Source organism: Penicillium angulare, assembly GCF_028827245.1.
Source record: "Penicillium angulare strain IBT 27051 chromosome Unknown utg000004l_segment0_segment0, whole genome shotgun sequence".
Classification (NCBI taxonomy): Eukaryota; Fungi; Ascomycota; class Eurotiomycetes; order Eurotiales; family Aspergillaceae; genus Penicillium; species Penicillium angulare.
In genome coordinates, this window is record NW_026623163.1 from 2,824,123 (window position 1) to 2,850,104 (window position 25,982).

Genomic DNA, 25,982 nt, shown 5'->3' on the forward strand with positions numbered 1-25,982 from the left:
GCTCTTCGTTATTTAGCATTCACATTTTTCAACTGCTCCGCGATTTTATGCATCGCGACTGCAAGTAATATGCGACGGTATATACTTCGCATCGAAATCCTGGTTCGGCAAGTCAGGCCTCTATCCCGCACGATGAAGTAAACAATCTAGTATATATGCATTTTCACATATTAACGTCTTGTCTATTCATGTGTCCCTCATGCCAGGAACAAAGGATGTGATCTCCCCTTTTCATCTTCGAAGTATGAAGCCTACTTCAGTTCTTATCAACTTGCTCGTGGTGGTGTCATAAACGAAGATGCTCTCTGGAAGGCATTGAGAGCCGAGGGTGTGTCATTGCTTCAGCTTGGATCGATATATGGGTGGGTGAGACACCCACGCGGAATGTGTATGGGGATGCTTTCGATATAGAGAATCTAGTTATGGTCTCTCATATTGGAGGGTCACCTGCAACGATACAGACGAGGACTTGTATGGGGACGTATGATCGCATGAAAGAGATTATGGAGGGAGAATCCTAGAGATAGAGTAGTATGAGGGTGGGGGAGGTATACCATAGATATTTGGGCATACAAAGGTGGAGTGCTTACTATACCCTGTCAATTTGATCGTATGAGTTAGACCTTGCACTACTTATGGACTAAATTACTTTGAGGTTGAAATATGATGAATGGTAGGGTATTTGTAGATTGCGGCTCAAAGCGCCAGTCTTGATTCGAATAATGGCGACAAGCAGGTCAATAAGAGCAGTCAAACGAGAGTTCCTAGTTGGTCAACATCACCATGGGTCATAAACAAGAGACCAGACTGCTATAAGGGGTATATAGAACGATGGGAGGATGAAGATGGGAAACGAGGGAAACGCCGAGTTGCAATGTTCAATCAAATTGGAACGAAATCGGGGGAGAAAAAATGTGAATAAAAACGCTATTGATGAATGCAGATGTACCAACTAGGCCCGCCGAGTTCATGATCCAACCGAGATGTTCAAGAAGAAAAACAAAGAAAAAAAATTATGCATTGATGTTCGCTTGGGAGGACCCAGGCTGAGATGGTTGTATAGATGGCTTGGAAATGTTACTGTGTGTAAAATCAGCGCATCCCTGCACGACCATCGAAAGCGAGTGGGCCTGAGTCATTCCGAGGAGTTAAAGGGTTATCGTCAGATGTTTCTGAGCGATTTGGTGTATCGACGCGGAGGTGGGAGCCGACTGGAACACTGAGGGGCTGAGTAGGTTGCCACCCAGGAATGTTTGTAGCGGCGCTTCGTCCAAGATCTTCATTGCTACCATTGGGGGCCGGAGAGTCTGTGCTTCTGCTATCTTCGGTGTCTACGTCCGGTCTCTGCTCATCTTGCAAATGCAAGTTCTCAACATCAGTCACCAGATCGTGATCGATGTGAATGCTGTCCCGTTGATTATCTGCAACGCTGTTTGTGGTCTCGTTGATGAGCGCAGCAGCTGTGGCCGCAGGACAGGGTCCTCCTGTGCTGGCTGTCTCGGCAGCCGGTGCGGGACTCTCTTTGCCTTCCTTGCTCCCGGCCTCATAATCATTGGTGTCGTCAACCTCGGCGCTCAAATCCGTGAAGGCACGACAATTGGGACATTGGAACATGGGGTAATCGGGGGAGTGGAGCAGGCGACTGATACATTTGTAATGCCAAACGTGAGCACAGGCTGCCATGAACAGGCACTGGTATGGTCGCTGGACACAAGTTAGAAAAATATGCTCAGGGAGGTTGGAAATAGAAGGACAACGAACCAAAACAGAGCCGAGGCAGATAGAACATTCCCGACATCCAGAATAATCGGAAGTCTCTCCCTTGCCCAGGTTTTTGATAAGACTCTCAGTGTTTTTACTATTAGAAGGTAAGTAGTTGTTCATGTACGATGAGGTAAAACTTCTTGCTGCAAGGGGCCATACTTGAACTCGTTTGGTTGCTGCTGCCATGAGCGATTACACTCGATACGAATTCGAACGCAGCGGAAGATCATCTCCTCGCCGCCCCGAAAATCAATTCCCAATTGCACAATATCGCCATCTTTGATAGAATAAAGACGAGAGACCATATTAGGCTGGCTCAAACGCATATGATTTAAGAAGGTGCCTGATGAACTGCCCACATCCTTAACATGCCACTGGCCATTGATATACATGAACTCGCAATGTTTCCGGCTCACCACCTTAGACTTGAACCCGACGGGGGCATCTGAGGGCTCCGTGGGATTGGGGATTGGAATTCCATCTCGCTCTGAGTAACGGCCCACCCTGACCACACAACTTTCCGACGGTAATGTTCGAGTGATTGGGACAAATGGTAACGAAGGCCGAGAGCTTTGGAAGTTGTCTTGGTAGGGGAAGAACCGAATAGTGGCTTTCTGTGGTGGTTTGGTCCCGGATTGAGAGTCGGGCGGGCTTGCACCGGTAAGATCGACTACCTCACTCGCCGCATTATTTGGTTCGGGGGAGGGAGTCGATGAGAGTACTGCTGTGGGTGTTGCTGCGAGTACTGGAACGGGTGGTGGTGGTGTGGGTTGCGCTCGTGACTCTGGGGGGGTCGTACGACCAGCTCGAGCAGTCCGACCAGATACGGCAGATATACTACGTAGACGAGCCATATTGGATGGAACGGCACTCGACTCGTTAGCAGGCGAAGATGGCTCGGGAGACGAAGCTTGGAGGTCGGCAGCACGATGACTGGCGGGCGCTGTGGTATAGCGGGACAAAGGTGACTGTTCACCGTCAGGACAAAAAAGAAGGTCCCCCTGGGCCTGTGGGCAATCGCCCGACGTCGGCGCTAACCAAGGAATTCTATTGCTCAGAGATTGGCGACGACCGCGTTGCCCACTTGGAGAAGAAAGATTTGACGTGTAGGCGCGAAGCTGGCTAAATCGGCGGAGACGCCCCGGGCGAGAGGAATCGGGTAGTGCGGAGGCGGTGGCGGTTGAAGTAGACAAAGTAGACATGTCGTCTTTTTTCCTCACTTGGTCTTCACTAGCATGCACACTTCCTTGTTCGTAAAATGAGACTATCGGTGTTTCACGCTGGTCGCCTTTCTGTTCTATATTGGGAAGTTTTGGGTTTGGAGTCTCTTTTTAGCTCGAACCCACCGCAGTCCTTTGGGGGCTATTGAGAGGGAATGCAGGTACTTCAGAGTAGGGATCTGCAAATGGGAGCAAAGAATAAGGAAGCGGCTCAAAAATAGAATTCACAAGCCATCTTGACCTTTCAAGTAGGAAGAGGGGGCAAATAGAGGGAGTGAGGTGTAGAATAGTGAGGATGATAGAGAAGATAGAAGGGAGAAGTAAAGAAGAAGAAGACCCAAGGCACCGTAAACTTGAGTAGGCGATTTCTTGGAACCCAGAAGCCACACGAGAGAGGGGGCTGCAAACCAGAGTTTTTATTTTATTTTAAATATTTCAAAGAATTAATCTAACCATAGACTGTACTTGTACCATCATTCACCAGGACTGGATGGGCCCACTCTTAAACAGGAAGAGGACATCAGGAAGTACGCAAGTCCCTTAACCTAATGCACTACTAGATGTGAACCTATCGGCGATTCTTGCCTGGGTCGATCTTGTCATTTGCCTTTGAATTAGAGTGCAGATGCTCTTAAGGGATTCAAGTGATTCTAGTGACTCTGGATACCGGAGACTGAACTTCCACTTCTTTTTTTGCGGGGAAAAACGCTCTGAGCCCTTTCAAGTACGGAGTTTCCGCTGGATTAGCCGATGGCGAATCCCATTCCGTGTATTTCTCTTGTCTTGTTAATACGATCGTCAAATCTACGCATACCTGCTAATGTATACAACTACGGCATATCAGACTCCCCATGATCATGATATAGATCGATTGACACTTCCATCTCCCTTTGTGCTTTCTTCACGCGCAAGATCTGGTGATCATTCATCACTCTCACTGGGCACGAGGAGAGGGGAATCTCATCACAAGGCAAAATCTAAGCGGGGACGTCATTGGACCCGCGCTGCACAGACCCACCACGGGAGGCTGGTAGTATTAAGGCAATTTGAGACACAGAAACAACCGAAGTGGCGAAGATAGTTATTCTCGGAGTTCGCACTCGGTCAATGTGAGCATCCTCTAGGGACAAGAGTTGGAACCAGGCATCAGGATACCCTCGGGTCAGAAATACGCAGTACGATGATGGAGTGAAGATCCGATTGCATGGATGACCAAGTACTGTATCTATCTCGATTTCCCCCAGATAGACAAGAAAACGGACTAGACTCCATTGGAGTGGATAGTGGATAGTAAGTAGATAAGGGATCTTCCACGTCCTTGAGAGACATGGGAATAGGGTTGACAATCAATAGTCGCTGGATCTTATAGACCTGGTGATTGGAGATCTGGGTATATTTGGAGAGTGCAGAAGATGCAGAAATGCAGACTGAATGCTCAATGATGAATGGCGATGGGTCTTTGAGCTGGAAAGCCGTGGTTCCCATTGGTGGCAGCTGCGGATCATGTCCTGGGGAGCTTCTTAAGCTTAGAGGAATCCTTGGAGACCGGGAAAAGAGTAAAGGATTCAGAGAAATAAGTATCAAAAGAAAATATTAGATCAAGATCTCGAATAGAGACTCGATATCCCATATTCAATATTTGAAACCCATCGAACTCGTGATCTTGTCGTGGACACGGGTTGATGGGGGGAAAGAAGATTGGAAACTAGTGACAAAAGCTCCTGCACCATCTTCTATCCTCCCCTCCTTCTCTGTCTCTCTACACCCCCCATCTTGTTCTTACTACGGTTTCCTTCTCCCCTCCCCCCCCCCCTCTTTCTGGATATTCTGTAGGGTGTCCTGTATCAACACAATCTTTCTTTTACCCATCCTCGGAGAAGAACAAACTCGAGACTTTATCACGCGCCTGCATCTGTGTTCCCATCCCGAAAAAGCTTGCGCATGCTTCCGCACCCCCCAGCCATCTATTGAGGCCCTCTCTTAGGCTTTTCTTCCCCCGCAGTCCTTCGACAATCTCCTTCTTCAATCTATACTGCACGCCCTGATGCGGACCTGTTGAACGGAGGCATGAGTGGATTCGCGACCACCTGTTTGTCGTGCCTGTCGGCCGTCGACCGATGGTGTCATATCACCGCCTGTCTCGGGGCTGGCCGTTCCCGAGATGGCATCTACGAAACCACCTTGGCGGACAATGAACGAGAAGCGGTCTCGGACCTCCTGGCATATTTAGAAAATGTATGTGGTCTACCTCCTAAATACCATTCTGTCGAATGCCTCTCGGTCGGCAAGACAAAGCTCCCATCGTCTTGAATCATAGCTAACCGTTCCGTCTTAACCCCTGTACACAGCGCGCCGAAACAGACTTCTTCAATGGAGAACCGTTGCGAGCTTTAAGCACCTTGGTATATTCCGATAATATCGATCTACAAAGAAGTGCGAGTTTGACATTCGCCGAAATCACAGAACGAGGTACGCGATGACGCAAGTTGCGCTGGTGATGCAATACACTAAACCAACTTTTTTTTTCTAGATGTCCGCGAAGTCGATCGTGATACCCTCGAACCTATTCTATTCCTATTACAAAGCTCCGATCTTGAGGTCCAGCGTGCTGCCAGTGCTGCCCTGGGTAACCTTGCTGTCAATGGTCTGTGTCGTCCCAAATCTCAGCATACGGACTCCGTCGCTAACCCCAATATAGGTGAAAACAAAGTCTTGATTGTCGCCCTCGGAGGGCTGGCCCCTCTGATCCGCCAGATGATGTCGCCAAATGTGGAAGTTCAGTGTAATGCTGTGGGATGTATCACCAATCTAGCCACACACGAAGAGAACAAGGCCAAGATCGCTCGATCGGGAGCACTGGGTCCACTGATCCGACTGGCCAAGTCTAAAGATATGCGCGTTCAACGTAATGCAACCGGTGCGCTGCTCAATATGACACATTCTGGTAAGCTCCCTGGAGTCCTCTGACCTGTCAGCCCGTGTATTTTTAACATAAGGTACAGATGACAACCGACAACAACTCGTTAACGCTGGCGCTATTCCTGTTCTCGTTCACCTCCTATCCTCCCCCGATGTCGATGTCCAATACTACTGTACAACTGCACTGAGCAACATAGCGGTCGATTCGACCAATCGCAAACGACTGGCCCAAACTGAGTCGCGTCTGGTCCAGTCATTGGTTCATCTCATGGATTCGTCTACACCAAAGGTCCAATGTCAAGCTGCCCTCGCCCTCCGTAACCTGGCCTCGGATGAGAAATATCAACTGGAGATTGTAAGGGCCAAAGGACTTTCTCCACTTCTCCGACTTCTCCAATCTTCCTACCTACCCTTGATACTCTCCGCCGTTGCTTGTATCCGCAACATTTCCATCCACCCTCTCAATGAGTCCCCTATCATTGAAGCAGGCTTCCTCAAGCCCTTAGTCGACTTGCTTGGCACCACCGACAATGAGGAAATCCAATGCCATGCTATTTCTACACTACGCAACCTTGCAGCTAGCTCCGATCGCAACAAGGAACTAGTCTTGCAGGCTGGCGCTGTTCAGAAATGCAAGGATCTGGTCCTTCGAGTCCCACTCACCGTTCAGTCTGAAATGACTGCCGCGATTGCTGTGCTTGCTCTCAGTGATGACCTAAAACCTCATCTTCTGAATCTCGGTGTATTCGATGTCTTGATTCCATTGACCAACTCTGAGAGTGTCGAGGTTCAAGGCAACAGTGCTGCTGCCCTGGGCAATCTTTCTTCTAAAGGTATGCTACGACTCTATACTATGTCTCGTGACTTAAGCTACTTTTTTTTCTCCCTCTTTTCGTCCAATTTGCTAATTGATAATATAGTGGGCGACTATTCCATCTTTGTCCGCAACTGGACAGAACCAAATGGAGGTATCCATGGCTATCTGCAGCGATTCCTTGCGAGTGGTGACCCGACCTTCCAGCACATTGCCATCTGGACTCTTCTACAGCTGGTAGAATCTGGCGACAAGAGTCTCATTGGGTACATATCGAAGTCAGACGAGATTATACAGATGGTGAAGTCGATCTCAGACAAGAACATTGAATCCGACGAAGAAGACGGTGAAGATGGCGAGGGAGAAGTGATTACTCTTGCTCGACGGTGCTTGGAATTACTAGGATCGGGTCCTAAGCAAACCCTAGTTGAAGCATAGGTTCAAAGTTCTACATTCTAACGAGCGCTAGTCCCTTCTTTTCGGTCCTTTCATAATTTGGCCATTCCCTCTCTTACATGACTTTCCCCGTTGTTCTCCTGGGTGTTAGTACGGGCATTTGATTCTTTTGATCTGGTTTTCTCCTTATTCTTCTTCTTCTTCTTCTTCTTGTTTCTTGACAGCGGGAATTTGGAGTGATGAGGGCCTTTTGTTATGTCTCCATTCCCCTTCACCTTCATCCCATGTCCATCATATTTCTGGGTCGGTGCTCTTGTGTCTTCAGTGTTGCTACGCATACACCTTGTATTCATGCTAGATATGGGTTTTCATAATTAAATCGTCCGAAGCATGGAGAGTCCCAAAAAATCAAAACATAAACGGTCATAGGAATATCGAGTGCTCTATGCACCTTGTAGATGTATGGCTAAGCGGTTTAGACTTGCGTAACAAAGCGGATACCCAAGGCGGTGAAACATATTTCCGGTCATATAGCTCCAACAAAAAATTGCTTCCCACTTCAATTCAGAAACTCATCAACTTCCAAACTTCCACGCCCTCCAGGGCTAACATAATGACAACACCCCTCCCACAAGTAGCAATCCCAGGTCAATGCCTGGGATCTGCATCCAAATACACAGCCGGTCCAGGAACCCACATTCAACAATCCAATATCTACGCCTCCATCGCAGGCCCCGTCATCCTCGATCCCGCCCAACCAAACACCCAAACAAAATCTATACTGCGAGTCTCACGAACAATTCCCGCAAAACCCCACCTTGCCTCAACTTCAAAATCAAAGGATCGCTACAACACCCTTCCAGCTGTGAACTCCATTGTCCTGGCACGAGTAACCCGCGTCCAAAAACGTCAAGCAACAGTCTCCATCCTCGTTGTTCTAGACGAAGACTCTCTTGATCCTGCTCAAACATCAGACAATGACAACATCGCTTCCATCTTGACTTCGGCTGCAAATCCAGAGAATCACAGCACAACTGATGAACTACGGTTCCAAGCTTTGATTCGCAAGGAAGACGTGCGTGCTGTTGAGAAGGACCGTGTTATTATGGATGAGATGTTCCGTGTTGGTGATATTGTTCGTGGCTCCGTCATTTCTCTCGGTGACCAGAGTTTCTACTACATTACTACTTCGCGGAATGATCTTGGTGTGGTTATGGCCCGCAGTGAGGGAGGTAATATGATGTTCCCCGTTAGTTGGAAGGAGATGCGGGATCCTATCACCAATGCTTCTGAGCTGAGAAAGGTTGCGAGGCCCTATTGAGGCTTTGGAAATGATCAACCTATTAGTTGATCTTACCAATTCTGCTCACCGCTCTCAGGGGTGAAAATTTTTTATCATTCCGCTATCGAGCTTTACTCCCGTCCATGTACGCGGATAATCCTATGCTAGGATTATAATAACCTTCGAATCTGTCCTTGACACCATTATCATGATCAAAGCATGCACCAGATTCACACGTCAATTTTGGCGCTCTAAAACGACCAGTCAAACGAACGTGTCGCCTACCTCCCCGCTTCCGCCAGGATTCTGCGTTAGCGAGGTAACACCGAGTTATCTCTCCGGGCAGTACACTGTCCGTCAAAGTTTGTTACCGCCGGTGACATTTACATGCATGTACCAAACCTGCAGCGGAGGTTAAATATCTTAAATCTCCGCAAACCATATGTGATACCCATCAAGTTTATAAATGAAAGGAAAATTTTCATGACTCCGGGCTCTCTTTCCCGTTAACTGGCAGCGTTTTCCAGGGACATCTAGCCTTCTGCTCCTTTCCAGGATGGATTGAGTATCTTTATGCTCCATCCTTTGCTTCGTAGATTGCCATTGGGCACTTACCTCCTAAGTATACACGGTCGAGACCACTCTATGTCGGGCTGTGTTTGTCATTGGAGGGATATTGACGGTTTTTCCATTCGGATTCGCGCGGGACTCTCATCCTTGCGAACCACCCCTCTACTACTTCTTGTTCAAATTTTATGGCTAGAAAGTTGATCTCGGGGTGGTTACATACTGTATCATACATTTAGCTACCTAGTCAAACTCCAGTGGTAATTAGCTAAATCAATCAAAAATGAAATCTTTTATATTCAGTGTACACTGTACGTATTCATAGAAACAAGGACACGAACAAGACATCCTGAAAGAACTACTTCTTCAGCGTCTTCTGCTTCTCCGCATCAATCAACTTCCGTCCCTGGACAACCAGTCCCTTTCTTCGCCGCACAGCATCCATATACCTCTTGGCGATATTCTCCTTATCCGCAAGCTCACCGAGATCCTCCAACTCTTCCTCTGTAGCAGGAACCCAGAAAGGATCCTCATCCAACGCTTCAAAACCAGCGAACATGAGTTGTGGCTGTGCCGCACCGGAGGTTCGTTTACGAATCTCCTCTGCGAACCCAAAGGACTCAGCGACGGGCATTAGAGCAATGATTGTAAAGAAGGGGGTTCCTTCTTTCATGATCTCGGAGAGGATACGTCCTCGGCGACGGGTAATGACACCGTATACACGGCCTAGGACCTCAGCTGGATAAGAGTGTTAGGTATGTAGCTTGGACTTGAGGGTATTGAGTAACTTACTCGTTGCTTGGATTTCACAGCTGTACATCGCAAGCATGATTCGAGGGCTCCAGTCTAGGAATCCCTGGGTGATTCCTTCACGGACAAGTCTGATGGCATCACCTGTCAAACGGCCCATGTCTAATTCGTCGTTGCCAGCTTGGACAGAGATATCTTCGAGGAAAACGGCGACACCTTGCATTGGTTCTTGGCAGAGAGGACCTTGACTTGTCGCGAGTTGGAAAGCGTATGCAATCTTGTCGTTGAAATCGCGCACGAGCAGGGCTTGTTGATTATCAGAGCCCTCGAATGGCGCACTGGATTGCTTGGGCTCATCGAGTAGGCTGGGGTGGGATGTTAGTGTTTGAAGTATAGTTTTTGGTATTCCTGGACTCACAATTTTTCACAGGTGTTTACAGCGGTTGCATCAACAAGGATATTAGGTCCAATTCTCCGGGGTCCAAACGCAGTGATTCTGTCGACAACGTTCTTCCATAGCTCCTTGTCTTCCTTGACCTCCTCGTCGAAGACCTTGTTCAGCTCATCACGGAACTCGGTCAAGGAAAGGATAGCGCCCTCGCGAGCTTCATCGGCAGCATCAACTGCTGTAGAATCAACTGCCTGAACAGTTTCTGTTGTCTCGTCATCTGACTTTCCTTCCGCACGTTTCTTAGACTGGAGCTGTTTGACAGTTCCACCCTGTTTAATGAGGAACTCAGTGACTGCCTCGGGCAAAGGTACGACTCGCAAACGAAGTGTCATTTGCTTAGAGGGGGAAACACTCAGGACAGCGCCACGACCTAACTCGGGGTTCTTTGCAGGCACCATTTCTGAGGCATTGACAATAGTTTCACGGTATGGAACAATTGCCTCGCCAGTTTGAATTTCGCACTTAGCAAATCGTTCACGAAGATCCTTAACACAGCGTTCAAGATGCAACTCGCCAGCAGTGAGAATGACATGCTCACCACTGGGGAGGACTTCGTACTGCGCACAGGGATCGCTTTGTTCGAGGAGACGAAGACCAGTGATCATTTTACCCAAGTCGGCTGGGTTGGCTGGTTCCAGAGCAACACGCACAATGGGTGGAGTGTTGAGCGAGACACCAGCCAAGTTGACACTTCCCTCCAGCTGGCTACACAGTGTTCCTGTCTTGAGCACATAGCCTGCGAGACCTCCAATTCCAAAGACTACACCAGCGGGCACAGACTGAAGTGGCTCCAGACTTCTGCCCATAAGCAAATACAAGTCTGTCACAGTGACTTTCTTAGGCTCTGGACTAGCATGAGGGTTGGCTGGTGAGAATTTTGGTGGCAAAACGTAGATCTCATCACCAACTGAGAGGGTTCCAGAATAAAGTCGAGCGAATCCAATCAAATGGTCTGGGTCTTCTTTTTCACCAGTCTCTTCTGGCTCCTCGGCCTCTCTGATCAAAGAGGTATTCTCGAATGCTGATGTTATGCGCTCAAAGTCATCTTCTTTTCCTGACCTAGCTTCAGCTTGCATCTTCGCAATCTCCTCTCGTTTACGGCGAGCTATTTCCCGAGCTTCATCAGCCGACATGGTTGCACCGCTTCGTTTTCTGCTGGAAGTCAATTCACTCTCTGGAATGGCCACCATTTTGCTGACATATGCGACGACGGGCTCCTCTAGGCCAGTTTTGAAGCTCACCATGGCTTCTTTGACATTCTCAGCGATATGGTCCGAGCCAGGAGACGATTGAATCATCTCTGGTAGACGAGCAGATTGCGCAGCCTGGGGGCTAGGCAGATATTCGATCACAGATACCAAAACTGCGGTGGACAATGGAAGCCATGCTGAGAACAGTGTGGTCATAATGTTCTTGGGGTCACGAGAGCGCAGAATATAAGGTGGAATGTTGATGTTTAGCGACTTAGTAATCTTCTCCAAGAGAACAGGATCACTGGGGATGGTTAGCAAAATCTTCTTTGTAAATTCATACATAACTTACCCTTTTCCTTTTCCACCTCCAGTTGTGGCTTCGTAGGCAGCCCAGATGCTGTCAAGCACCAACTGCACAAACATGGGCTTCAAAGCCCGACCTTTCAGATGCTTCTGGCCCAGTACTCGCTTGGTCTTGGGATCCAAGTAAAAGTCACCCCAAAGCACCTTTTCAAGCACCGTGCGCTTAATACCAAGTTTCTTCTCGTAAATTGCAGCGAATTGTCGAATCGTAAAAGCCCATCCATCGACAGCGCTACAGAAAATAACATTATTTTTCTCCGGGGCGAAATAGAGATCTTCATCGTCTCGCTCTTCAAACTCGGTGGCCTCATTGATACTTGCCACTGATTCATCATCCAAGTTCTGCTTCTTAGATTTGGCAGCAGAGGCATTAACACGGTCTTCCATACGCTCTCGCCACTGTAAGTCATCCTCCATTCTCTCTCCCTGGTAAAAGCTACCAATGACAGCATTTACTTGCTCAAGCAGTCTGCTCAAGTGCGCGAATGCTTCACTGGGACTCATCTTAAGTTCGGAGATAAGCCGATCCATTTTGTTAATAGCCAGGATGGGCTTCAATTGTTCAACCCATGTCTGGCGAAGAACGGTAACAGTCTGACTGCAAACTCCCTCCACAGCATCGACGAGGACGACAGCCCCGTCGCAAAGCCGAGATGCTGTCGACACCTCACTGCTAAAATCGATGTGACCTGGTGAATCGATCAAATTAATGAGATATTCCTTAGGCACAGGGGCTGCATCAGGTGCAGAACGACGGAGCATAGAGAAAAACAACGAAATAGCGGATGATTCCATTGTGATACCGCGGAGCTGCTCGTCTGGACGAGAATCCAAGTAGCGAATTTTGCCCGCCAGCTTGGGCGAGATGATGCCATTAGTGGCTATAAGGCTGTCTGTCAAAGAGGTTTTGCCATGGTCCTATAGCTTTACATGTTAGCGTAGGGCATTCATATGAAGTGCCTTCTAAAGACTGGATTTGTCTTGTTCTGGGTCCTTACGACGTGGGCAAGAATGCAGATCTGCGTTGAGTTAGTATAACTGCGGCCCTGACATCAGATAGTGGGATGGAGGGGCATAGCACTCACATTTCGAATGTCGTTGGGCTTCCGCTGTAAGCGAACTAAATCGTCGACGTTGACGACCGGCATTTTATATGATGTACCGGTATCAGAAGTCTGGTTTATGTATGAAGTTGAGGCAAAAGGTGGAGGAAGAAGATTCGCCGCAGAAAAAAAAAAGTTGCAGTGGAAAATACTACAGGGTCGAATCTGGGCCGATAACCAACGTGCGGTTCAAAAATTGTGTACGCGCCGACAGAACAATAGTATATAGGAACATTATGCGTTTATTAATTTAGTTTTCTTTCATTTGTCTGATTCAAAGTTTGTCTAGATCTGAACGACTTATTCATGCACTATGACTCGTATTGCTACACCCGTTGACTCATGGTGAATCACGCCGGTTCCAAGGTTTCTATAGGCCAATAATTAAAATGAAGTTTAATTGTATTGGGTATCTTAAATATATGGATTTGCAACTAGAGGGAGTTTTCCCTCTCTACTCCTCATCAAAAGAGAGCTTGATTTTCTTTGCTTTCTTAGACTTGCGAGGCTTCTCTACCACCTTGGGCGTTTCCTCGGGCTCCTCTTTATTCTCCTCTCCCACCACTTTAGCTTGTTTTCGCTTTCTCTGGCCACCAACTTCTGTGAGGTTGCTCTGTTTGGCTGTCGTTTCTGCTTCTTTTGTCTCCCCTTCCGCGGATTTTGGTAGATCGTCGATGGATGCCTGGTCCTCTTTCGCAGCGTCGCCCTGTGCTAGCACCTTGTATTCTTCTTTTGTGATAACCTCATTGCTCTCCTCGTCAATATATACAGGAGCGTCATCTTCCTCGTCCTTGGGATCTTTGAGTTTTCGAGGTCGTGCCGCAGGTCGTTCTAGGCGGCCAGATGTATCTCCGCTGCCATACTGGCCCCGTAATCTTTGGAGAAATGCAGGCTCCTTTGCTTCTATAAACCGCAATCCGTGATTAGAAATGATATACCTAAATAGAAAGATGAAATTAAAGAGGTGAGGGCCATACCGTAGGCAAACTTGGGGTTTGGCATATTTGCGACCTCACTGTAGTAGCTGGCTGCGTTCAGATTAGACTCATGCTAGATTCTTTCTGGAACAGAACAGAAATCGCAAGAAATAGAGTATCTCAAGCCATTGATTTCGAAAACTTCTAGTCTCTTATTAAAGCAGGCAATGAACTGTTCATGAAGTTGGATGAATCTTGCAGCTCCGAAGCGCCAAAAGACCGCGATGAGCTCACTTGGCGCTAAGCCACATTGGGATACATCGAAAAGTGCAAGGGAACCGCCTCGCGCTTCCCAGCTCTTCAGCATCCACCCTTTCCCTCACCTCACCTCAACCCTCTCCAATCAAATCATGCTGTGTGCAAGTAAGTTCCGAATCATTAATCGATACAATACTTATTCCTGGGTTTCATGATTCTAATCGAAATTGCCCTACAGTCTCTGGAGAGGCTCCGCAAGTGCCTGTCCTCTCTCCCAAGAGCGGTATGTTCTGAATTACCACCATTCGGCGCCGATTATATTTTTAACGTCCATATAGGCAGTGTATTTGAGAAGCGCTTGATTGAAGCATATGTTGCCGAGAATGGAAAGGACCCTGTCAATGGCGAAGAGCTCGCCACTGAAGAGCTAGTCGATATCAAGTCGCAGCGCGTCGTTCGCCCCCGGCCTCCGACCCTCACATCTATTCCTTCGCTTCTCAGTGTGTTTCAGGAAGAATGGGATGCGCTAGCTCTAGAGACATATACTATTCAGCAAAACCTTGCGCAGACCCGCCGTGAGCTTAGTACCGCGTTATACCAACATGATGCTGCTGTGCGCGTGATTGCGCGCCTGACGCAGGAGAGGGACGAGGCCCGCGATGCCTTGTCAAAGGTTAGCGTCGGAGCCACTCGGGGCGCTTCAGGTGGTGATGCCATGCAGGTCGACTCTGCAGGTCTTCCCCAGGCGGTGTTGGAGCGAGTTGAGAGCACACAAGCTTCGTATGTCGAATTACCCACGATTCAACACATTTTTTATGGGAATGGTATACTGATCTGAAATATTTTATAGTCTATCGAAGACCCGACGCAAGCGTGTTGTTCCCGAGAGCTGGGCTACCAGCGATGCTATCTCCGCATACAAACCCGTTGAATCCTCCGAACCTCTGTGCCCAGGTGGTCGTGCCTTATCCATCGATTCCACAGGTGATCTTGCATTGGTCGGTGGTGCTGATGGTGCGGTCAGTGTTTATTCGATTTCTCAAAAAGCTGTGGTCCAGACTCTGAAGACAGATGGCACTGTGACCGATGCGACATGGGCTGGTAACAAGGCTGTTGTCGGATCAGCCACTGGATCAGTGAAGGTTTTTGAAAATGGCAATGAGACTGCTAGCTTTGGCTCTCATGCTGGCGAGGTCACAGCTGTCGCTGTTCATGCCACAGGCGATATTGTCGCTTCAGTAGGTGTTGATAAGAGTTACGTGCTTTATGATCTGTCCACGAACAATGTGATCAATCAAATCTTCACAGACTCTGGTAAGCAAATATTCCCTCAGCAGATATCATTAACTATCATACTAATATCTTTTTTTCATTCGTAGCTCTACTGTCCGTTCGTTTCCATCCTGATGGTCATCTACTGGCTGCTGGCGGTGCCGATGGACAGATTAAGATTTTTGACATTAAGAGTGGCGCCGCCGCTGCAGACTTTGCGATGTCTGCCCCTGTGAAGAGCCTGTTCTTCTCTGAGAATGGTACCTTCCTGGCTGCCGCAACTGCCCAGTCGACCACTGTCTCGATTTGGGACCTGCGTAGTTCCAAGGAAACTAAGGTGCTGGACACCGGCAGCTTGGTCCAGTCAATCTTCTGGGACTACACTGGCCAGTTCCTTCTGACTGGTGGCCCAAGTGGTTTAACTGTTCAACAATTCACTAAGTCCTCAAAAGAGTGGTCAGAGCCTCTGCGGAGTGCTGTGCCAGCTGTGGCCGTTGCTTGGGGATCTTCAGCTCAGAGCATTGTGGCCTTGAATGAGGGAGGTGCAGTAACTGTGCTGCAGTCATGATCAATAAGGACAAAATGTACTTTTAGAGCTGGCCATCTGATTTCTCTATTGTTTCTTTTCGCCATGGTGTTTGTATCGCGTTCACAACAGCTCTGGTGCAGGAAAATCCACATATTTCTCAATAATGACTAGTAGTTTCTACTTCCTATCAAATTCACAGTTTGACATCTTTATTTCATATCTTTGATGTTCTTTTCTTCTTCTCTTACCGCAAAGCACGTCTCTTCGCACTGGAAGCCTTGCTAGAAGCTTTACTTAAATGTCACTTCGTCTAACCTTCCCAAATTCTACCTCTGCACTGCACCCCCACGTTTTTAATTTCACCGCCTTCTTTCATAATTGCTGACCGCCTTAAATATACAGACACAACCACACCGCCTTCGGACTCGGGCCTACTGAGGTGATTGATCTATCATGTCTGCCAACCCTCTGACGTGCCTTTTGCCCTCCTATGCATGTTTGTTTGGTGAGCCGCTCATGGCTATGCCAGATTCTTCTATATTTTTGACCCCGAATCCTGATATGAGTGACGAACCTGGCGTCCAGATATTGGGCGTCAGGTCCAAGGTGAGCAATGCCCTCAAAGAAACGCGGGGGTCCACCAATACGAACAGCCGTCATATTGATAATTTTTCTTTGGTTTCCAAGCGAACTCGCCAAATGTCTCAAGAGTCTAGTGGGGAGTCTTCGCAGTCCTGGTATCGTCACTTCCACCCGCCTCCGCCTCCCCCTCCAGAAGTTGCACGCTCCCGGTCCGCCCAATTGCCACCCATACGATATCCCCGTGATGGCTTTGACTTCCGACGACCAGCTGGCACCCCAAATCAAGAAGACCATATCATAGATTTGACAAATGAACCCGAAACACCACCTCAACCGACCCATTCTCATATAACAGATCCTCAATCATCTTATTCGGCAAGGGCGCCCCGGTTCGGCAGGCCCATTTTAACGCAAGACGTGGTGGACTTGGAGGAACTGGATGACCCTGTAGAGGGGTTATCTAGTAGCCCGGAAGTCCAGTTTGTCAGTGCCTCAATACGCCAACAGCCCTTACCACGGCCACGTCCTATGCATGACACTAGGTTCCAAACAGCATTCTTTGAAGCCTCCCGGGGTCGCCACCCACCCAGCCGGACCCGACCATTTCCCCAGGGAATGTCTCTGCCATCGATGCTAGCTACTTTCCGCCCACCTATGGGCACACGTGGTATGCCGCAGGACATAGAGACATTATTCTTAGGGCACGATGCTCTAGGCCAGAGCCCCATCGACGAGGGTCTAGTCTTCGACTATGGACTTGCTGCCTTTGATATGGAACAGCCCGCCGAAAGACCTGAAGATACACGCCGCGAAACGTACAAAGCACTTAGTCCTCCGCCTGAAGGATTTACCCGTACATTGGGAGATGAAGATGTCGCAATTTGCCCCAACTGCGAATGTGAATTGGGGATTGGAGAAGGGAAAAAGCAAGAGATTTGGGTAGCTAAAACATGCGGACACGTTCGTTACATCATAATACTTTTCAATTGGTTGGATTGAATATGCTAATATCCTGCAGGTTTATTGTGGCGAATGCGCAGAGAATCGTTCCAAGTCTAAATCTCGCAAGATTAACACATCTCAAAAGACGAAACCTTTCTCTAAATGCCAAGTTGATGCCTGCGGTAAGCAGGTCAGTGCGCCAACGGCTATGTTCCATCTATATCTTTGATTCTATCCTCGAATTTTAGAATCACATTGCATGGGGGGTTATTTTTCATGGACTACCTGGAGTCTGTTTTTCTCGTCGATACCCGCGGTGCATGGAATTTATTAGCGTTCTTGATTTTTTTATCTCATCATGTTTGTTTCATTCTTGTTTCTTTGTGATTCTGGCCATTTATACATACTACAGGGGATTGGTATTGTTATTAAGCTACTGCGATCTTGCTGCAGCCCAGCAGAGCATCGCAAGAATTTAACAGAATCCATTCATAAGACGATTTATCCCTCTAGTTCATTATTTTATAGAGTCGCCCAGAATAGTAGTAGGGATACCTAAAGCAATTGTATCCGCTTGAACAGTTACTTTGCTCTCGGCGAGGTACTTCGATGGAAGCACATACTAGTAGACAGGCACTTGGAAGTTATGTATCTTCATTTTTATATTCCGATGAATTTGAAGAGTCAAGTTCTCCAAATTTTCTCCCATAAATTCATACCGCTACATGTCCATTTCAGCTTGGTAAATTGGGGAAATCTATCAACAAAGAGACCCGCTTGTGGGGGGGGCTGATGAATTAGCCAACCTCGGCGATATAATATCGTCATATGAAGCTTGGATGGCTTTGAAAAGATGAAAAGGATGAATAGTCCTGGTTTAGTAGTTGTGCCCAGTTTCAATAATACAACACATCGCAATGGCAAGGCTCCATCGCTTGGAAAGAAAAGACCCCAGCCTCAGCCAGGAATAAATGCTATCATACAAGAAAACGCCCAGAACTCTATACACCACGCATATCACCGTGGTATGGCGACCAGATACCACGCACACTCTCGTTAAGACTCGTCACCGGCTTCTTAGTCCGCTTCAACTTGTCTCCACTCGCGTCCTTAAGGATCATTGCTTTCTTAAGGATCTCGCCGGGCTCCATGTTCCGTACACAGATTGCCTTCTCTTTGCCGTTGATGTACTGGCCCTTGATTACAGGGTGCTTGTTGTGTCGAGGTGCTACTCGGATTTCAATCTGGGGGTTTTCGCGGGCGAAATCAGGGAGGGTCTGGGTCAAGAAGGCGCTGGAAGTGGCAATTGGTTAGTGCACTGGATGAAAAAAAATTAAAGCAACACTGATATTCAAAGAGACTTACAGCATTCCGCGAGAGCTGCCACCATGAGTGCAGTAGTTAAAGTCGAGACGCTTGCATTGAAGGATAAAAGCCCCGACACCATTCTGTGAGATCCATGAAGTCAGCTGCAACGCCCCAACCCATCCTAACGAAACCTTGAGGAACAAAAGTGAGACTTACCCTGGCCGCCGCGACCGTCCGTAAACCTTGAACTGGCATTGCTGTGATTTGGATGTATGTCAATTGGGACTGATAACTTTCCTTCTTGGTGTCACAATTTCTGGCACACGTGAAGGCGGTGAGTATCCGCTAAATGCGGCTACGGCGTTTGTAGCGCAAAGCTCCTTGCTACGACTCAAGAGCGCGACTCTCCTGAGGAACCATCATCCAGTGCACTCTTCTCTCTTTCCACCCTTCACCTGTTGACGGGTTGAGTGCTAACAATGACGGATAAACTTCCCCCTCCATTGTTGGCTCTGTTCCAACCACGCCCACCCCTTCGCTACATCCCTCCCAGCGACCGCGCTCCGGAAGACTGCCCGAAGAGCACCATCTCTGGTGTCGCTCAGTTTCTCCCCGAAGCGAAGAATTTCGAAGAAGAGGCGCCATACAATGCGACCGAAAGCTGGCTGCAGCGCAAATGGCGCCAAAAGGTGGAGAATAAGGAAAGGCTAGAGAAGCAGGTGACAGAAGGCTTGCAAACCTGTATGTGTCATTCACCTCAACCTAGGCTCAAGGTTCCTGGCTAATCATTCGACTCTGTTTTTGACGATTATAGTTGACCCCGAGAAGGACCCCCAAGCTCGAGGTGACCCGTACAGGACTCTCTTTGTTGCTCGGCTCAATTTCGAAGTGAAAGAATCGGACCTCGAGCGAGAGTTCGGCCGATTCGGTCCCATTGAACGTGTAAGATGTCTCTATGGTAATTTCTTTGTTTCAATTTTGCATAAAGTCTGACGAATTTCTCCAGATTCGTATCGTCAAAGACACTGTCTCACCCAAGGCAGCTAAAAGACCAAACAAAGGTTACGCATTCATCGTTTACGAACGTGAGAAAGATATGAAAGGTATAATCACCAAATTATTTTGCCTGCAGTTGCAGTACTTCCAGGGTCTAGTGTTCTGGTAAGAAGAATCATTGCTAACACAGTAAACTCCGATATTCAGCGGCCTACAAAGAAACGGATGGAATCCGTATCAAGGATCGACGTGTTCTAGTCGATGTGGAACGTGGACGCACGACTAAGGGCTGGAAGCCTCGTCGCTTTGGTGGCGGTCTAGGAGGCCGTGGATACACCAAGGCAATGCCAATCCGTCCTGGTGGCCCTGGATTCAATGCTCCATCTGGACCTGGTGGCTACGGCGGCGGCTTTCGGGGTGGCTTTGGCGGTGGCAGAGGCTTCCGTGGAGGAGGTGGTGGTGGTTTCCGTGGGGGAGGTGGTGGCTTCCGTGGCGATCGGTTCGGTCCTCGAGGAGGAATTGGTTACCAGGGAGATCGTAATGGATTTGGCGGACAGCCACCACCCAATGCCCCCTCGGGCCCTGGTGGTGGCCGCAGAGGAGGTGGCGAATTTAGAGGAGGTTCTCATGGTGGTGGTGATAGAGGAGACAGGTTCGATCGAGGTGCAACTGGTAGCAATCGAGAGCCTGTACGGCCCCGGGATGGTCCCCCAGACCGGGATCGTCGTGACGACCGAGATGGTGATCGTTACAGAGATCGTGACCGCCGCGACGACCGCAATGGAGACCGTTACCGAGACCGTGAGCGCGACAGGTATGCTGGCGGCCGGGAGGATTATGGACGCAAGCGACACCGAGAGGACGATGGCCACGACGACCCTCGATCCCGGAGACGTTACTAAATTGCTATTTTCTCCCTTCCAAGCCCTAATCTGCTGGTGGGTATCCCTGATTTGTCCGCCTCGCGTCTTTCTCTCTCCGCATGGGTAAGGGTAGGATGAGAACAGATGAAGTCATGAATTCAAGAGGTCTTCTATGGTCCAGGTCATAACTATCGCCTTGCGCTCACTTCAAAAAGGTCTATACCCGGTTTGCCTGCACGCTGCTTTCGCCCCCGGCTCGCACATAAATCGCCGGTAGTCGACTCCAAGTATTCTTCGGAATGACCATGTATTCCACAGACTCCCCTCCCCTTTTCTTTATTTTTCTCCTCGTCTCCGTTGGTATCTTTTTCCTTCATGTGTGTTTCAGTGAATTGGTCCAGGTTGTATCAATTTTTTTTTTCTTTTTCCCTTTTCTGTTCCTTGATATCTCAGGGGGGTAAGTGTGTATTTTAGTTGAAACAATCACCAAAACGTGATGGATGGAATTCTACTTACTATATGGTTTTGAGGTAAGACCAGGTAAGGGCCAATTCAAGAACCAGAAGGAGTCATCTTGCTAGGTAGCGAATGAACGTAATGGTTTTTCTTTTGGAAATCAGGACAAGCGGTTGAAATCTTTATATCCAATTTTAAAGTATCTATCCAAAATCGTTGGCATATCATTCTGAGATCTAAGTCTCACAAAGAAACATAAAAGACGGAGATATGGAATATTGTTCAATGTATTTGTATAAAAGGACCACAAGAAAGAAAATGAAATAGTGCGCCCACCCCAAACTCCATAAAGATGCCCACAAGAATCTTTTTTATCAAGAACAAGAGGCAGAGCAGTGCATCTATGCATCAACTTCCATATCGCCCTGCTCCAGAATCTTCACCTCGTTGGTATTCCGCGACCAGGAAGCCTTAAGCTCAACCTTGAACTCGGAAGATGTAACACCAAACATCTTCATCAGGGTTGTCTGGCGCGAATCAAGAGTTTCTCCTTTGCGGCACACTGGGAAACCTTCTTGGCCCTCGGTCAATTCGAGCATGACCTTACCCTTAACGAGACGAGTGGGGACGCCCAACTTGCGCAGAGCAGGCTCAATGGTGTGGCTAATGGGCTCATCGTGCTCGGCAGGGATCTCACCGGCATGCTGGTAGACGAGGCCGTTAGGGATGCTGAAGGAGCGAGTAGCCTCAGTGCCGGCACGGGCAAAATCCGAGGGGCGGAAGGTGTCGAAATATTCGGTGACAGATTCAGCAGCGCGGGAGGTGAAGAGCAGACCGACGGCACCGGCCAGGTAGGGGGTGAGGCGGTGCACATTAGGTGCAGCTTCAGTTTCGGGGTTGTTACCAAGTGCCTTGGCCATAACCTTCGTCTTACCGAAGAAAAGACTGAAGAATTGAGTTAGGATAAATCGATCTTAATGCGGGGATGAACATCAAGCATGGTTGTGCATATATGCGGAGATATATTCTTATATAATACGTCTGCAATGCCAACCTTGATACTGATGAGCTTGTTGAAAAACTTACCGGCTGTCTGAGAACTCGGCACGCACATCCTTCAGGTATGTGTTGCGCATGTTGTCGACGGCGAAGACAAACAGATGGTCATATTCCTCCATACATTCCCGAATGTTGGCATAGAGTCTGCGGGTTTGCTCCTTGTGGTCCTTCTTGACAGTCTTGGACTCATGGACGACGCGCGCGCGCTTTGAACGAGGCATTATGAAGAATGTGTGGTATAAAATGAATCGAGTGAATCGTTGGGTTATATCTATTATGCTTCCCGAGTGTGGCTTTGGCTGATATTTTTTTTCTCGCTGATAACCGGATAAAGTATTGCTCCGGAGCTTATCCGACCACCCCCACTAGTCTCCATCGGGCAAGCAGCTACTCCCCATTATTAACATCATCATCGCATCAAACGCGACTTCAAGGGATCCGTGAACTTGAGTCGAGGGTTCCGGTCCCAAGTCCAGAATATGCTGGATTTTATGGACTATATCCAGCTCGCCTTTTCGGAGGCGACCAACTGGAACCGCGACAATTCGTACTTGTCGCTGACTACTACGTCCCAGTGTAAGTCGCCTTTAAGGGATGCGACTCGAAATGGGTCAATGGGATCTCAACTAACGTGAACACCAGCAATTCTCGATTTCTCTACTCCTGAGCGACTACGCGTGCGCCTGTCTTCTCTTTCGACGCCATATTTCGCCACTAGCTATTCGCTCGGCACAGTAGGATTACTCGATGGATCTGTATCGTACCTCTTCAGTACGGTCCCCTTCAACAATACCCCCAGTCGAAGTGCCTTGATTCCTCTACGGAATATATCGCCCGGTTATCGACAAGTTCAAGCACCTGTTGCACCGGTGGAAACATGGGGGTGGGATTCACTTCTTGATGGAGTCAGTTTCCCAGGGATCAAGGATGGATCGCGTTTAGCATCCCGGGACAATAAGGATGGAAACCATCCCACAGATGAAGCAGTAAAACGAAAAGCGACCCTGCTGCATGCATCATTGCACCTCCCATCTCCCACTACTCTTAATGCACTATTCCTGCGCAGAATGTCTCCAACCATGCAGTTATGTCTGGCTGTCTGTTCCACCCAAGGACCACCACTGTCCAAGTCCGCGCCACAAGCATCGATGCTGGCTCAATTATCTCATGACACAGGAAAATACTGCAACGAGTACTTATTTAGTACAGATAATGCCCTCTTTGGCTGGCGCGGTATCTGGAACTTTGGACCAGACCCCAGAACTAAGCCCGCCAACGCCGCGCCTGCATTATCACTCCTATCTGCCGGTGCAGAGGCATATTACTCGCCTACTTCTTCATTGATAGGCATGTCCACAGGTCTGCGATTCAGCACACTTCCAGCAGCGACTCAAGTACCTTCGTCTACATCTACATCTTCCTCATCCAGCAGCCCCGCCCCTATATCCACTTTCCCTTACACATTAACTGTCACACTTACTCCAATTACCGGCTCTTTATCAACAACTTATTCTCTCCGTGCATCGCCAAATCTTGCTTTCAGCTCTCGCTTTGGTTTTAATGTGTACAGCTGGGAAAGCGAAATGGTTGCGGGTTGCGAGCTTTGGCGCCGAGCGGGCAAATCTACTGCATCCTCCTATGAAGATTTAGAATGGGCTCGTCGCAAGGTACGTCTGCATGATTTCTCTGCCTCGATGCCCGGTTCTCCGCCGGCCCCCCCACTCTCCGATCCGATTAATCCCGAGCCCGTTCAATCCAATGATGATTATAACGGCGTCGAGGCTGGTAATTCAGTCGTCAAGCTTCGTGTTGATCAGTCCTGGAACATGCGTTTGCTCTGGGAAGGCCGTGTCAAGGAGCTTCTGGTCAGTGCAGGTGTCGGGTTGGGCCCTGGTTCATTCTCTCTGGCGCCGAATATTTCGTCCTCAGGAGGCTGGTCAATGTCTGGAGGTGGGACATCATATTGGCGTGGGGTTGGGGTTTCAGTGATGTACTCCTCCTAAGGGGTGTTGGACCACATCCTGTCAAGCTGGCGTCATTTTTATTTGCGCAGGCCTCATTACACTCGACGCAGACTATATCCTTTATACATTGGTGGGGTACTCTACGTGCTACTTATAGTATCTCATGGTTTGATAATACCGCAAACTGAAAATACTGGGCGGTTCCAACATTGTACATATATTTCATGACAACATATCTGACGTTTAAAGCTTTTATCATGTTAATCTGTGGCTTTTTAACCTAAGCCGACCAGTCCTGGCACTGAGGGAGTATCAAAATATTTCTCAAATTTCCGAACATGCATCTTAGATGCGGGCATTGATGATGTCGACGACTAGAAGATATGCCGTTAGCACTAGGTATATAAAGAGAGGTAAGATCCAACAGTAACTTACAGGCAGGCTTCAAGCTGGCACCGCCAACAAGGAAACCGTCAACATCGGGCTGAGTAGCGAGCTCACGGCAGTTCTTCTCGCTGACGGAGCCACCGTAGATGATACGGACGCCGGCCTGGGCCTCAGCACCGATGCTCTCTCCGAGCCACTTGCGGATGGCAGCGTGGACCTCCTGGGCCTGCTCAGTGGTAGCGACCTTGCCGGTACCGATGGCCCAGACGGGCTCGTAGGCGATGACAACCTTGGCCCACTGTTCCTTGGAGAGCTCCTTGGCGGCAGCGTTGAGCTGACGGGTAACGACCTCAATGGTCTTGTTGCCTTCACGCTCCTATTTCATGCAAAGAGTCGGGTGTTAGCGGGTGTTATGCCAACATGTTGCATCCCGATGTGGGTCACCGGGACGAAAAAACGGGTAACCGAAACTGGGAATGACGTACCTCAAGGGTCTCACCAATGCAGAGGATAACCGAGACGCCGCCCTCAATGGCAGCCTTGGTCTTGCGGGCAACGAACTAATGAGTAGATTGTGAGTATTTGAAGCTTTGGTGTTGGAATATGTGGTGGTTTAGGTGTTGCCCGATGGGCACGGATGTATAGATCGCGGGGTTGGGTTTTCCATACCTCATCGGTCTCCTTCAGGATGACACGGCGCTCGCTGTGGCCGATAACAGCCCAGTTGATCTTGTTGTCCTGGAGCTGCTCGACGGAGATCTCACCAGTGAAAGCACCGTTGGGCTTGTCGAAGACGTTCTGGGCGGCAACACCGATCTTCTCGTTGGCAAGTTCGCGGGTGAGAGTGAGGTACAGAGCAGGGGGAGAGATGACGACCTCGGTGTTGGAGTCGAGCTTGGCAGCATTGAGGTTGTTAACGATGGCGGTGATGCTCTCCTTCACACCGTTCCTGTATTTTTAAGCGTCAATTGTATGGCTCTGAGGTGCTTTGCCTTGCTTTGGAGGGGCAGATGCTGAAGCATCGCGGGGTAGTATGATAGTACGTACATCTTGAAGTTACCACCAACGAAGAATTGACGAGCCATCTTGAATAGATTAAGAGTAAATGTTATGGGGTATTTGAAAAAAGAAGAAAAAGAGAAAGTAAACAAGTTGAGATAGAATACGAGGGAGGAACGGGCGTTTAAAAGAAATGGAGGGGCACATCTGCTGCTCCAAGCCACCAGGACCCACATCGGGAGGCTGATGTAATCCCGGTCGGTCCCATCGTCATTGGATTGAGCGAGCTGCATACTGCAGGTGAACATACTGTGTGTACATGGTGATAGCATCCAGTTGAAATTATGGATATGATTGGCATTCGGATGTCCCTGCACCTCTCTGTGCTCTGTAGACTTGGATAAATGTCGCAGCCCTGGACTATCACCTATGTACTCATTACATCTGCGTTGGTATTCCAAAGTTGGCCTGATATATAGATCATGATATATACTAGTTTACCCGTAGTCGTTACCCTAGATCAACGACTTGAAGCTCAGAGCAAACCAAACCAAAGTGCTTTATATTTTTATTTCTATTAGGAAGTAATAAAAAACCCTTTATCGACCACGGCTTATCAGACCAAAGT

At 48.6% G+C, this 25,982-nt stretch overlaps 12 protein-coding genes across 12 annotated transcripts; 6 read left to right on the top strand and 6 right to left on the bottom strand.

The window, feature by feature from the left end:
* Window positions 1-1,092: 1,092 nt before the first annotated feature.
* On the bottom strand, window positions 1,093-2,966 carry N7478_005000 (FHA domain protein; the record flags this gene model as incomplete). Its single annotated transcript, XM_056921214.1, has 3 exons — window positions 1,093-1,704; window positions 1,762-1,858; window positions 1,924-2,966. 3 exons carry the CDS (start codon window positions 2,964-2,966, stop codon window positions 1,093-1,095), a joined length of 1,752 nt encoding a protein of 583 aa, XP_056779251.1.
* A 2,085-nt stretch (window positions 2,967-5,051) lies between these two features.
* Window positions 5,052-7,155, top strand: vac8 (protein anchor VAC8; the record flags this gene model as incomplete). Its single annotated transcript, XM_056921215.1, has 6 exons — window positions 5,052-5,219; window positions 5,333-5,453; window positions 5,515-5,628; window positions 5,683-5,928; window positions 5,987-6,736; window positions 6,824-7,155. The coding sequence occupies 6 exons, from the start codon at window positions 5,052-5,054 to the stop codon at window positions 7,153-7,155; spliced, it is 1,731 nt and encodes a 576-aa protein (XP_056779252.1).
* A 571-nt stretch (window positions 7,156-7,726) lies between these two features.
* N7478_005002 (exosome non-catalytic core subunit CSL4) lies at window positions 7,727-8,434 on the top strand (the record flags this gene model as incomplete). The annotated part of the gene is made up of 1 exon (XM_056921216.1): window positions 7,727-8,434. The coding sequence occupies one exon, from the start codon at window positions 7,727-7,729 to the stop codon at window positions 8,432-8,434; it is 708 nt and encodes a 235-aa protein (XP_056779253.1).
* Window positions 8,435-9,320: 886 nt separating this feature from the next.
* On the bottom strand, window positions 9,321-12,867 carry N7478_005003 (GTPase RIA1; the record flags this gene model as incomplete). Its single annotated transcript, XM_056921217.1, has 6 exons — window positions 9,321-9,700; window positions 9,755-10,077; window positions 10,131-11,657; window positions 11,706-12,637; window positions 12,718-12,738; window positions 12,805-12,867. The coding sequence occupies 6 exons, from the start codon at window positions 12,865-12,867 to the stop codon at window positions 9,321-9,323; spliced, it is 3,246 nt and encodes a 1,081-aa protein (XP_056779254.1).
* Window positions 12,868-13,276: 409 nt separating this feature from the next.
* Window positions 13,277-13,824, bottom strand: N7478_005004 (DUF4604 domain-containing protein; the record flags this gene model as incomplete). Its single annotated transcript, XM_056921218.1, has 2 exons — window positions 13,277-13,725; window positions 13,800-13,824. 2 exons carry the CDS (start codon window positions 13,822-13,824, stop codon window positions 13,277-13,279), a joined length of 474 nt encoding a protein of 157 aa, XP_056779255.1.
* A 199-nt stretch (window positions 13,825-14,023) lies between these two features.
* N7478_005005 (pre-mRNA-processing factor 19 family protein) lies at window positions 14,024-15,837 on the top strand (the record flags this gene model as incomplete). Its single annotated transcript, XM_056921219.1, has 5 exons — window positions 14,024-14,162; window positions 14,236-14,280; window positions 14,336-14,777; window positions 14,848-15,311; window positions 15,377-15,837. The coding sequence occupies 5 exons, from the start codon at window positions 14,024-14,026 to the stop codon at window positions 15,835-15,837; spliced, it is 1,551 nt and encodes a 516-aa protein (XP_056779256.1).
* Window positions 15,838-16,497: 660 nt separating this feature from the next.
* On the top strand, window positions 16,498-17,551 carry N7478_005006 (putative RING finger domain protein; the record flags this gene model as incomplete). The annotated part of the gene is made up of 2 exons (XM_056921220.1): window positions 16,498-17,340; window positions 17,399-17,551. The coding sequence occupies 2 exons, from the start codon at window positions 16,498-16,500 to the stop codon at window positions 17,549-17,551; spliced, it is 996 nt and encodes a 331-aa protein (XP_056779257.1).
* A 772-nt stretch (window positions 17,552-18,323) lies between these two features.
* Window positions 18,324-18,885, bottom strand: N7478_005007 (mitochondrial 54S ribosomal protein mL43; the record flags this gene model as incomplete). Its single annotated transcript, XM_056921221.1, has 3 exons — window positions 18,324-18,615; window positions 18,688-18,770; window positions 18,847-18,885. 3 exons carry the CDS (start codon window positions 18,883-18,885, stop codon window positions 18,324-18,326), a joined length of 414 nt encoding a protein of 137 aa, XP_056779258.1.
* A 224-nt stretch (window positions 18,886-19,109) lies between these two features.
* Window positions 19,110-20,528, top strand: N7478_005008 (U1 small nuclear ribonucleoprotein 70 kDa; the record flags this gene model as incomplete). The annotated part of the gene is made up of 4 exons (XM_056921222.1): window positions 19,110-19,371; window positions 19,445-19,572; window positions 19,619-19,733; window positions 19,834-20,528. 4 exons carry the CDS (start codon window positions 19,110-19,112, stop codon window positions 20,526-20,528), a joined length of 1,200 nt encoding a protein of 399 aa, XP_056779259.1.
* Window positions 20,529-21,346: 818 nt separating this feature from the next.
* On the bottom strand, window positions 21,347-22,225 carry N7478_005009 (ribosome assembly factor MRT4; the record flags this gene model as incomplete). The annotated part of the gene is made up of 2 exons (XM_056921223.1): window positions 21,347-21,890; window positions 22,032-22,225. The coding sequence occupies 2 exons, from the start codon at window positions 22,223-22,225 to the stop codon at window positions 21,347-21,349; spliced, it is 738 nt and encodes a 245-aa protein (XP_056779260.1).
* A 258-nt stretch (window positions 22,226-22,483) lies between these two features.
* Window positions 22,484-24,007, top strand: N7478_005010 (mitochondrial distribution and morphology protein 10; the record flags this gene model as incomplete). The annotated part of the gene is made up of 2 exons (XM_056921224.1): window positions 22,484-22,580; window positions 22,647-24,007. The coding sequence occupies 2 exons, from the start codon at window positions 22,484-22,486 to the stop codon at window positions 24,005-24,007; spliced, it is 1,458 nt and encodes a 485-aa protein (XP_056779261.1).
* A 306-nt stretch (window positions 24,008-24,313) lies between these two features.
* N7478_005011 (triose-phosphate isomerase TPI1) lies at window positions 24,314-25,440 on the bottom strand (the record flags this gene model as incomplete). The annotated part of the gene is made up of 5 exons (XM_056921225.1): window positions 24,314-24,342; window positions 24,404-24,731; window positions 24,841-24,915; window positions 25,025-25,304; window positions 25,403-25,440. The coding sequence occupies 5 exons, from the start codon at window positions 25,438-25,440 to the stop codon at window positions 24,314-24,316; spliced, it is 750 nt and encodes a 249-aa protein (XP_056779262.1).
* Between the last annotated feature and the right edge of the window lie 542 nt (window positions 25,441-25,982).